The sequence below is a fragment of the Quercus robur genome, chromosome 11 (assembly GCF_932294415.1).
Source record: "Quercus robur chromosome 11, dhQueRobu3.1, whole genome shotgun sequence".
In the NCBI taxonomy this organism is placed as follows: domain Eukaryota; kingdom Viridiplantae; phylum Streptophyta; class Magnoliopsida; order Fagales; family Fagaceae; genus Quercus; species Quercus robur.
Window position 1 is genome coordinate 2,928,000 of NC_065544.1, and position 12,666 is coordinate 2,940,665.

Sequence of the window (12,666 nt, forward strand, 5' to 3'; positions counted from 1 at the left end):
CACTCTATGAGGTAGATTGAATTATAACTTGACCTTAGGTCTAATTAGAACATCGTGACTTTCAGGTAATAAAAAGCTATTAATTGAATTCAAAACCGACCCCATACTAAGACCCTAACCAATATGGACCACAACTTTTTATGGAATGTAGTATGTTAAAATTTATATAGAACATGTTTACATAATATGGTTTAATACATACATGCTAAATGTCTTCATGTAGTGGATTCCAATTAGCTCAACCGGTAAAGTCTTTGATGTTTGAATAAGAGATCTGACATCTTGGTTTGATGATAAAGAACTATCATTAAAAGTAGACGCCATAAATTGAAACTCTCTTAAAAAAAATGTCTTGCGTAGCTCAATGTAATTTTATATTTTATAAAAAAATTTATTTTGTCTCTTTTGTAACATTGACTTAGCAATTAACTTGAACATTACATAAAATCATAAATTACTATTATCTTATAATCTCACATTATTATTATTATTAATTACCAAGTGAAGTTGTGAGAGATTGAACTCTGAATTAACCCAATAAGAACGGGTCAGATGCCACTATGTCATAATGTAAATTCCACGTGGATTAAGTTTGATAGGTAAATCCCACATCTTATTAGTTTGATAGATTAGTGAGCTTTTCTTATTGATAACCTGGTGGCGTAAGAAATGCTGATGTGAAGGGTTGCGACTTTCTCTCTTATAATTCCACTTTGAATTGGTTTTGATAAATTGGTGAGCTTTTCTCTCTGATAACCCCCCCTAGGCCATAGCCCTGGTGGCGTGGGACACGTTTTTTTTTTCTGGCCTCATGCCACGTAATTAAGATAAGGTTATCTCATTATCTGTCAACCACTTTTGGAATTTGACTTCTATACAAGTTTTTTTAACCTTTCTTTCATTTTTCTTCTTTTACTTCTTCTTGTTCTAGTTTTTTAAACCCTCAACAACCAACTAAAGAAAATTTCTTCCAACAACAAACATATTGGTTGTTTTGTAAGTTTGTATTTGAATTTGTGTTCAGATTTGACGCGAGTGACAAGTTTTTTTATTCCTTAGTTGTGTTGGGTATTGACAGTAAAAAGCAATTTTTTTTTACTATTTAGTGTGTGTCTGAATACCGCTTTCAATAAAAAGAGACTAAGGAGGGGAGTGTATGTTCAATGTTGGTGTGGTTGCTGCAAACCATAATAATTGTATAATTATAAAAATCCAAAGTAGGATTTTAAGGAGAGAGAGAACAGATGGGTTTTGGTCCAGGGTTAATTATATTTGATTTTAAGGTACTTGCACTGTGTTGAGAACAAGGGTGGGCTCCAATTAGCATTGCTGGGGTCTTCCCAACCACCTAACATGCATATTAATGATTGATTGCAAATTTTTTGGGGGTTGTTGAATAATGTGATTATTAGTTACAATGTTTTGACAATTAATTACATTGCCCACGTGTCTATTCAATCCTTATCACAATAGTTGATTGTGATTTTTCAGTTTAAAAAAAAAAAAGAAAGAAAGTTGGTTGTAATTTATGGGCTTTATAAGGCCCAAGCAAACTTCTAAACAAGACACAAGATACATGGATTCACTCCAAGTCCAATTAGTGTGCACTGTGGTCTGTGAGAGACACTTCAAGAAAATAAATGATAGAGAAATGATATGTAGGGCTGATAGTGGATTGGGTTTGGCAGGCTTTCCCTACTTAAAATATCATGATCAATTAGATTAGTTTTTTTTTTTTTTTTTTTTTTTTTTTCAAATTTGATAGTTTCAATGGAAGAGGGAGACTTGAATCTTGGAAATCTTTATTGAAAATATTAAAAAATGTCAATTGAGTTATGAGACTTTTGACAGTTTACGATCAGTTAAATAAGTATGGAACTAGTTCAGTTTTAAAATTCAATAGAATTTTGGAAGGGTTTACGTTTTAGATCATGATATATGATCCTAATTTGATTATACATTTTTAAACTATTAAGAAAATACTATTTTTTTAACAAAAAGATTATAATTTCTATACAAAAATTACAAACACTCAAAAGATTTACAAAAGACAGATTTTTTTACTTTCATAATAAATATCATATATATATATATATATATATTAAATTTTTCTGTACATTGCACAAACTATTGATTAATAAAAAAATTAGTTTCATAGCTCTATCGGAACAAAGGCCATTGAGCTCTAACCCATTAGTACTGGGCCACCTTGTAAGGTATCAGACCCAATTAGGCATAAAGGGCCCAAGAGGGAAATTTGGGCCCCAACCCGATTTGCTTAGATATCATCGTCGGGATATGATCTCCATACACACGTGTACATATTTAATTGGAAAAATGGATGTGGGCCCCACAAAATTCAAACTTACTATATTATTATTTTGTTTCAGGAGCGCGTAAACAGAACGTGAACGGTACAAAACAAAATTAAAGAAACAAACTCCAAAACCAAAAAAAAAAAAAAAAAGCCGTTACATTATTCTCTCTCTCTCTCTCTGCTTCAACTCTCACTATTGTCACTGATTTTTCAAAAATAGTTTTCACGAAGCACTGACAGAAGAACAGAGCACACTCGTTCTCGTTCTCTCTCTCTCTCTCTCTCACTCAAAAACGCTGTCGTTTTCTACTCCGCTGGTGGTTCTTGATTCTCTCAGGCGCTCTTTCAACAACTTTTGAAGGACTCAAGATTTCTCCGTGGTGAGTATATCTCATTTCTCTCTTTACTCTAAATCTTGCTTTTCTTTTTCTTGAAAATGTTTTCCGTTCGGTTTTTCAATTCCAGGTGATTTTTTGTTGCGATAGTTAAATACAAGAAATCAGTTTTCCTTTTTTCACTTTCTATTTTTGTAAATAGCGATCCATTGGATTTAGGATATTGGAAATTTTATAACAAATTTCATCTTGTATTAGGAATTTGAATCTGATTTTATGATTTCTGGAACAAAAAAAAAAAAATTTGTTGAATCAATGCGCAAGAAACTGATTTCAAGAAACTAAATTTCAAGAATTTAGAATTCATTAGAGAGAAATTGATTTCAAGAAACTAGGTTTTATTCTTGCAATTAGTTCTTTCTATTGATTTCAAGAAACTAGCTGTTTGTTTTTTTTTTTTTTTTTTTTTTTTTGTTGCACAGTGGATATAGTGAAGGCGAAGATGATTCGAACATCTGCAGTCACTCCACTGACTAAGATTCGAAGGACACTTTCGTCCACCCCGGGCGGTTCAAAATTTCGGGAGGAGAAAATATTAGTCACTGTGAGGATGAGGCCGCTGAGCCGAAAGGAACAAGCTATGTATGATCTCATTGCGTGGGATTGCGTGGATGAGCATAGTATTGTGTTCAACAACCCCAATCACGAGCGCCCTGCAACCACATACACCTTTGGTATATATATATATATATGCTGTTATATCTAAATTGACTAATTTTTTTTTAAATGTTCTTGTTGAATTTTGTTGACTAGGAAATATTCTTACACGCTCGTTAATGTACACTTGTACACATAGTGTCCATAATTTCACATGCGTTGTCCACACTTAACACAGTGTTTGCTTATTTATTTATTGGGGGATTGATAAATGAAATGGGATTTTTGTAAGCTTTCTGTTATTCAAATGTGACAGATAAAGTTTTTAGTCCTACGTGCTCGACTCAGAAGGTTTATGAAGAGGGTGCTAAGGATGTGGCTCTATCTGCACTTACTGGAATTAATGGTAGCTGCAACTTGTAATTTTAATTATGTTTCTCGAGTGATAACTGGTTCTTTTGGACGATTTTAAGTACTTCCCCAACTTTTTTTCAGCAACAATTTTCGCATATGGGCAGACTAGCAGTGGCAAGACTTATACCATGAGAGGAATCACAGAAAATGCCATTAAGGATATCTATGAGCATATCAGAAATGTAAGTTCTTCTGGGACCCCCTTTTCATTGAAAAATATCATAAATAATTACACACTTGTAAATCAAGCTTACTATTATCTAGAATCTTATACTATCTTATGTGTAAAATTATTTCAATCTCGCAGCACCAGGAGAGGGATTTTGTTGTGAGGGTTTCTGCTTTAGAGATCTACAATGAGACTGTTGTTGACCTTTTGAATCGTGAATCTGGTTCCCTTCGGCTTTTGGATGATCATGAGGTACCTGTCCATGAAGAAGTTTTTAGATAGATTCATTATGTGTTTGCTGTAACCCTTAATTTCTGTCTTTTTTTTTTTTGTTTTTCATTTTCTAAAACACAGAAGAAAGGTACTATTGTGGAAAAACTTGTTGAAGAGGTTGTTAAGGATGGCCAACATCTGCAGCATATAATTCGAATTTGTGAAGGTAATCTATGAATCTAAGCAAATTATATGCTATAAGATTTTTAGGAGGGATAATATGATTTTAGTTTGTTTTTGTATTTTAAAATGAAAACTTAAATATTTACTGGAATTGAATAATTTGAATCTTGCTTTGTTAGCTAACAAAACTACTTACTTAAAGTGTATAATATCAACTAGCTTTTTTATCTCCTTATATACATATTAAATGAATCTAAATGTGTAAAGAAAGATAAAGCCTACTACATTTAATAATGATAAATTACCACTTATCCCAACATCTTAAAGCTATTAGGAAATGGTGAATAATCATTTAATCATTATTCTAGCACTCCCCTTGCCTTCTTAATAAGTGGGACCCAACACGTTTGAATTTTTTTTTTTAAAATAAAATAAATGGGAGTTAGAGTAGAGATAGGGTTCAAACTTAAGATCACCTGCTTTGATACTATTATAAATTACCACTTGTTTCAAAAGGTTAAACTATTAAGAAATGGTAAGTTTAAATATTTAGCCATTATATTAACAAATAAGATAGTAGTTGCATCTTCTTTAATGTTCTATGTGCTCTCATGGTAAGAAAAATTTGTTGGTGCAGCTCAAAGGCAGGTGGGAGAAACTGCTCTAAATGATAAAAGCTCAAGATCACATCAGATAATAAGGCTGGTATATAGAGTTAATTAATTCCTTGTATGATTTTTTTTCCCGATATAAATTATCCTGCATATGTTGTTAAACTTTTAAGTACAAAATGACAATACCTTAATCATCAATTTTCTTTACCTCCTTTTTTTGGGGGTGAAGGGGTTGGGGGTGAAGGGGTTGGGGAAGGGGGAAGGGGGGAGGGGGGATTGAGGGGGTGCTAACTCTGTTTTTTCTCTATTTTTGTTTTTTAGCCTTAATTTTAAACTTCACATATGCTAATCAGTAGTGTAGTAGGCATTATTTTGACTTGGATTTTCTTACCTTATTTGGCTTCTCTCAATTTTCTAGTTTTCTTGTGATGGAGTAGGTTGTTCCCCCATTCTTTTGTTCTTTATCAGGATTATATTTATATGAGTATCAAGTTTAGATATATCCTTCTCGCTTTCTTAGGTTACAGATACAATCCATCATCTTCTTATTTGCGTTTATGATGATGCACTATTGTGACGGTTTACATGTTCATGCATAAGGCTGGAATTTTCATTTTTTGGCTTTCAGACTGTACAGAGTAGCCTTCGGGAAAGTTCTGGATGTGTAAAGTCTTTCATAGCAAGTTTGGTATGTATGTCTGCTTCCCCTCATTTTGGCTTCCTGTTAGTAAAGAATTGTTCTGTTATGTTGATTGGAGTTCTGAAACTATACAGAATCTTGTGGATCTTGCTGGAAGTGAACGGGCCTCCCAAACAAATGCAGATGGCACAAGATTGAAGGAAGGCAGTCACATCAACCGTAGCTTGTTGACACTGACAAAAGTGATCAGGAAGCTAAGGTAAGCAACTGCAAATGCTGAAGAGCACCACCATTTAATGCATCTGGAACTTGCAATTTTCTAAGTTTGTTTTAGTGCTATATTGTCACATTCCCAATATAAAATTATTGGTAATTAAACTAGAGATGGTTGAAAATCTGTTCAAATGAATGACTTAGTAGCAGGTTCTGATGAATGAATCTATACAGGCTTTGTAAAATGAGATTTTAAGTAAATTTTATATATAAGTATCATAATATTTGTCTTCTTCAATGAGCTCTAGCTCATATCACATCTCCTCCTCTCTTGTAAGAGTAAGGTGGTGTGGGGGGTGAGGTTAAGGGTTTCAAAACCTAATGGTTGTGTGTATCTAAACAATAAGAAAAAAGTATTCATCTTGACAGATGGAAAATGTTGGAACTGTAAATGAACTGCCTTTTATTATTTATCTTATGGTTTTTTTTTTCAGCGAAGGCAAAAGGAGTGGTCACATACCATACAGGGATTCAAAGCTTACACGAATACTGCAGTCTTCACTTGGGGGAAATGCTCGTACAGCCATTATTTGTACCATGAGTCCTGCTTTAAGTCATGTGGAGCAAACAAGGAATACACTCTCATTTGCAACTAGTGCAAAGGAAGTTACCAATAATGCCCAAGTAAACATGGTATGATAATCCAATATTTTAGTTGGTGAAAATTATATTATATTCGTCTCAAGCACACAATATTCAGTGATATCAATTATAGTAAATACTTCTCTGTCCTGAATGTCTAGCGGTTAAATGTTTTATACTAATATTGTCATAAGGGAGTGCTTTTCTATAAAAGCCAGCAGAAGCTCTTCATTGCTTTTGTATTGATCTAAGTTTAATGCTGATAAATTTGTTAGAAACTATAATTCAGGCTGATATACTTTTCTAGAAGGTAGGATCTTTTAGTCTATAGGAATTAAAGCAATTAAGCTCAAATTTTGCATTCAAGGAGGGGCACTTAGGGGGACTTCTTTTTTTAATATGCATGTGCATGTGTGTCCATTTATATGTAGGTGCACATTCATCAATAGTTACTTTTTGGGCATTTATTGCAGTCACTGTGGACAACGTGTTCCTGTTTCTTTTCAGCCCATCATGAATAATTTTGCACTAATTATACTGAGAAGGAAAAAAAAAAAAAGATTGCAATTTTTTTTTTTTTTGTGACCTCTGAGGCTCCTTCTTTTCCAAGGAATCACTTACCATGAGATACCCAAGTAATGACTAATTTAATGTCATGTCAGATGCATAACCTGTGTGCAATGGGATTCCTTTTTTTTAAGTTTGCTTATAATGAAACCATAACAATGTAAGGCTATACTAATCTTATTCACCTAAATGTTGATATAAAAAGAAACACAAGGATGTTTTATATATCTTTTTTTATGCATTTATGCACGTGTATATGTAATTGTAGATCTTTCTATTTTGTCATGTGATTGTGTTGATACGTTGTATGCATGACTTACAAAGTACCTGAAACAATAAATACAGCTCAAGTTGCTACTGGATTTTCTGTTTAGGTTGTTTCGGATAAGCGACTCCTGAAGGATTTGCAGAAGGAAGTGGCTAGGCTTGAAGCAAAGCTACAAAGTCCTGAGTCTTCTTCATCTTCATGTTTGAAGTCCTTACTATTGGAGAAGGACCTAAAAATACAGCAGGTATGCTTGTTTCTTGACTAATTAACAATTTGGAACTTCCATAACCATAAATTTATTTTAAGTTAAATACATTTCCAGTCAATCACTATATACGTATGTCTTAAATGACACGGCTAAATTGTGGTATTTTTTAGCCACTGAGATTTTGTGCGAGTCTTACCTTCTGGTAAATGGCTTCATAAAAATGCAATTCCAATGAACTTACTCAAGGGCTACAGCTACTTGCATCCTCTTTCCCCTTTAAACCCTTGGCTACATATAAATTTGATATGCACTAAGATATTCGACAGCTTAATGTTTACGGCATTGTGTTATTTACATTGTTGCTGTTGAGTTGGGCTTGGGCCTAATGACTTTGGTTTTTAGGCATCTACTTGATCAATATGTAGTAGATGCTATTATTTTTTTTATCAAGCAAAAAGACAAGAAAAAAGAGGCAAAGTTGTTTGCATCATTTGAAAAATGAAAAAGGGAAGGGGTTGGGTGAGGGGCATTTTCTCAATCTCTATGTATGTTTAACCGTGAAGAAAAATCTGTTCTGTAGATGGAGAGGGAGATGGAAGAGCTAAAGCGACAGAGAGACCTTGTAGAGTACCAACTTGAAGAAGAGAGAAAATCACACAAGGCACAAAAGGTCCATGGCGATCACTATTAAATGTTTATGGTTATATTTTTGTCTTTGACTCATTTAAGTGTTTGCCTAAATCATGTAACACTTTCAGGGTTTGGACCAATGTGGGCCTTCTTGTCAAGTTGTTAGGTGTCTTTCTTTTCCTGATGAAGATCAATCGGCTTCTGGTAAAACTACACCAGTAACTAGACCAAGAAATGCAGTTGGAAGGCAGGCAATGGTGAGGCAATCTGCTACTTCAACGGATCCATCCATGCTTGTGCATGAAATAAGAAAGCTTGAGCAACGGCAGAGGCAGCTTGGTGAGGAAGCAAATCGGGCGCTTGAAGTACTGCATAAGGAGGTTTCTTCCCATAGAATAGGGAGTCAAGAAACTGGTGACACTATTGCGAAGCTGTTGTCTGAAATAAAGGACATGCAAGCAATTAGCTTCATTTCTGAAGAAATTGTTATTGGAGATAAGACCAACCTGATGGAAGAAATAACCCGATTGAAGACTCAAGGAAGCACCATTGAATCTTTAGAAAAGAAGCTTGAGAGTGTTCAGGAATCTATAGATCAGCTGGTTTCATCTTTCGCAAGTAGCAAGGAGACTCCCGAGTGCAAGACCCAATCCAAAAAGAAAAAATTTCTTCCTTTTGCTGTCAGCAACAATGCAAACATGCAAAATATAATTCGATCCCCTTGCTCACCTTTGTCCACTTCTCGTAAAATGGAATACGAGTTGGAGAACAAAGTCCCTGAGAATAAAGATGCTTTGCCCAGTAGTGATACATTGCCCAGGCCATTTCAAGCAACTCCAGTAAAGGACAGACCTCCTGCTTCACAGCAATCAAATTCAGTTAACGTGAAGAAAATGCAGAGGATGTTTAAGAATGCTGCTGAGGAGAACATACGGAGCATTAGAGCCTATGTTACTGAGTTAAAAGAGCGGGTAGCAAAGCTTCAATACCAAAAGCAGCTTCTCGTTTGCCAGGTAAGAAACATTTATATGGCCCAAAGTTCCTTGTATCTTTCTTCACAATTTAACTTCTTATTCGACCAGCATGGTCTAGTTTCTATTTCATGGATTAAGAGTAATTGAGCTATGCTACTTACCATTTTATCAATTAGGCATTCAGTGCTGGTTTTTAAGAAAATTATGGAAATGTTTATTTTTCTTGGCTTGGCTTGGCTTGTCCACCTTATTTTCTTGTCTTGTCCCCCTTATTTTCTTTTAAAGGAAATTGCCTCTTCAAATAATCTATGCATTATAATTCCATGTCCCAAAACCTGCATGGATGGTAATCCATGCTAGACACCATCAGACTTGTGTTCTGACTTCTGATACCTTATAGCTTCAAGTGCATGAAGATGAATTTAACATCATCACCCCAATCTTCCCCATGGATGATTGGGTTTTGCTTCCAGTGTTTATGTGTAATGAATATTAAAGATATTCAATCACTATTTCGTCCTCCTTCAGGGGTAGTTGTCTTGTGCCTGCATGGAGAGTAGAACATATACAATTGCTTAAAGCATCTTCTCAACAAAAACTAAAAAATAAAACAATTGCTTAAAGCATTAACAATAATTGATTTTTGCTGATCACTTTTTTATGTCTATCAATGGAATATAGAATACCAATACAGTAATTTTTATTAGTATTTCAAATCAATTTTCAATACTGGAATGTGAAATTTAAGTTGTAATTTTTCTATTATGTTGAACAACACAAAGACTGCTGGTATCTTCACTTTAATTCACTTTCATTTCATTTATTGATTTAGGTATTGGAGCTAGAGACTGTGGCTGGAACCGATGAGCCCAACATAATTGATCAGAGTCCATCAAAGCCATGGAAGTTAAAGTTTGAGGATGAGAGGAAGCAAATTGTAATGTTGTGGCATTTGTGCCATGTCTCACTTATTCACCGCACTCAATTTTTTCTATTATTCAAGGGAGACCCTGCTGATGAGATATATATGGAGGTTGAACTCAGAAGGTTGACATGGTTGGAGCAGCACTTTGCAGAGCTTGGCAATGCAAGTCCTGCACTTTTAGGTGATGAACCTGCAGGCACTGTTTCAGCAAGGTATTCTATGCATTTGTAGTACCAACAGTATTTTGTTTCACAATAACATTGATTTAGACCAACCTATGATTGATACAAGTAGGCAACATCATGTTAACACAATTAATTTCTCATGACTTGTGTTAATAATTATGTTTGTTGGTGTTGAATGTGCAGTGTCAAGGCTCTTAAGCAAGAAAGGGAATATCTAGCTAAGAGGGTGAGTTCTAAACTAACAGCAGATGAGATAGAATCCCTTTACTCAAAATGGGAAATTCATTCGTGCGGAAAACAAAGGAGATTACAATTGGTGAACAAGTTGTGGACAAACCCTTATGACATGGAGCACATTAAAGAGAGTGCTGAAATAGTTGCAAAATTGGTTGGCTTCTGCGAATCCGGTGAACAGAGTAAGGAGATGTTTGAGCTAAGCTTTGCAAACCCTTCAGATAAGAAGTCATGGATGGGCTGGAATTTGATATCGAATCTGTTAAATCTATAACAAAATACTTGTAGTTCTACTACATTTAAATTCTCTGTTACATTGATCTGGAAACAAATTTTGCCATGCAAGCTGTGCATGATATGTACCTAGATAGGTGAGTAAATGTTTGTTTCTGGTGCCTTGTAATTAACTTGCGATAATAGTAATGAAAATTATAATTGTTGTCATACTCATTTAGTAGTAGTGGTAATATTAGACTCTCAAAATATTTCTTCTCCTATAAGTCGACAACGTTTTGATCTTTTGTAGGCATTCTATTCTACTATTATAGACTATATATTAGTGATGCCGGGTGCAACATGGAGTTTTTTTTTTTTTTTTGAGAAATAATTACAACATGCTGCTAATCCCGCAGCTCGAACCCTTTCCCCCTAGACTCCCAAGCACTTTATACATAGGGAAGTGTCAATTCAGCTACAAAGCCTTTGGCTGTTAATCTATTTTATTACCCTACAAGTTGACAACGTTTTAAAAACTGGCATGAGTGGAAAGTTTGCTTGAATTTGAAAAACTAATTAATTCTTAATAGAGATGAAACTAAGATCAAACTTGGTTTTTTTTTTTTTTTTTTTTTTTTTTTTTTTTTTTTTTGAGACCGTAAAATCACTATTTTAAGGAATATGTAGTGCAATGTAGTGGCACTTCAAGTGATATTGAGAGACACAATTTTCCCTCATCACCATTTTTAGGTTTCATTAGAGGAAGGTCCCAACCTCACATTATTTGCTTGGGAGGGTCAACTCCTATTTTGTAGGCTATATCTTAAAAAATGTTTATAGTTATAAATATTATAAAGGATTAAAAAAAAAAAAAAAAATTTGGGGGGCCATTGCTCCCACACCCCTTGGTTGTCGTAGTTTTGTCTTTAATTTGGAGGCTAAGAAATCAAGTCATCTTTCCAATCACAAGCTGGATCCCAACAAAGATGTTAAAGTAATAAATAAGGCCTATGTCAAGCACTTAAATGCGTGGAAGTCTCTCTCATCAAATCCAAAGTCCACATGGTCCACTCCTCAATAAAGCTGGATCATGATAAATTTTGATGTATCTATTAGACCTCATGCAGGGCGCAGCTGTGTTGAAGGGTGGGGAGGCCATGGCACCCCCAAAATTTGAAAAAATTTTAAATATATATAATTATTTTAATGTTTTCAAAATTTAGTCTATAAAAACAAGAGTTGGTTCCCCCAATATTTGAATTAATCCAATGATATTCTTAAAAAAAATAATTGGTCTAATAGTAATAAAAATATAACTTTATTTTTTGTAATTTTATTTTTTATTGTAAAATGTGTTCTTAAATTTGTTAAATATTTGATAAAGTTTAGCATTAAACATGTTTGAATCTATCTTTTTTAACCCATTATGTGACGATTTACAAGTTATTGACTTATTAAAAAAAAATTGTCATTAAAACTATACATGAAATGTGTTTTTAGTTGCCACATAATAAGTTAGAGTAAGATAGTTTCAAATATGTTTTGAGACTTATTTATTCCTACAAATTTTGGATCATTCATATTTTTGAAAATTTCATTAGTTCAATTAAAATATTTTTTACTTACTTTAGTATAAAATTTGATAATTTGTATTTAAAATGAAATTTTCTAAGAATTTCACTATGAAAATGAAAAAAATGAATTTTATTTTATGAAAGATCACCATCAAACATAATTTTGATTGAAAATATTAAACTCTATTTTTTTTTTTGCTAGGTGTGTATATATAATAAAAAAACGTGTGTATATATATATATATATATATGTATGTGGGAGTTGTCTTGATAAATATATTAGTGTAGTAACTTGGCCCTCCAAACAAAAATTTCTAGTTGTTGCGACGGGAAGAAATGAGTTAGGGGATATCATTTTTGCTCATTCAAGTGTATTTCCTCCATTAGACCCAACCCGACCCTAGGAAAAACTCAAACAACCCTTCAAGCTATCAAATTTGATGTCTCCCACAATCTTTCTATGTTATGTTCGAGGGGGACTCCAAAGG

General features: G+C 33.8%; 1 protein-coding gene across 2 annotated transcripts; it reads left to right on the top strand.

Annotated features, from left to right (window-relative positions):
- Positions 1-2,464: 2,464 nt before the first annotated feature.
- LOC126705846 (kinesin-like protein NACK2) lies at positions 2,465-10,834 on the top strand. Of its 2 annotated transcripts, XM_050405064.1 has the most exons (16): positions 2,465-2,697; positions 3,135-3,386; positions 3,626-3,715; positions 3,805-3,905; positions 4,031-4,144; positions 4,247-4,331; positions 4,926-4,993; positions 5,531-5,590; positions 5,677-5,801; positions 6,250-6,448; positions 7,339-7,476; positions 8,021-8,110; positions 8,199-9,083; positions 9,877-10,181; positions 10,338-10,418; positions 10,462-10,622. In XM_050405064.1, the coding sequence occupies exons 2-16, from the start codon at positions 3,155-3,157 to the stop codon at positions 10,472-10,474; spliced, it is 2,586 nt and encodes an 861-aa protein (XP_050261021.1). In that variant the 5' UTR covers positions 2,465-2,697; positions 3,135-3,154; the 3' UTR covers positions 10,475-10,622. The 2 variants fall into 2 exon arrangements, with proteins under 2 accessions (XP_050261021.1, XP_050261020.1); XM_050405063.1 differs by having other exon boundaries at positions 2,466-2,697; positions 10,338-10,834.
- Positions 10,835-12,666: the final 1,832 nt, after the last annotated feature.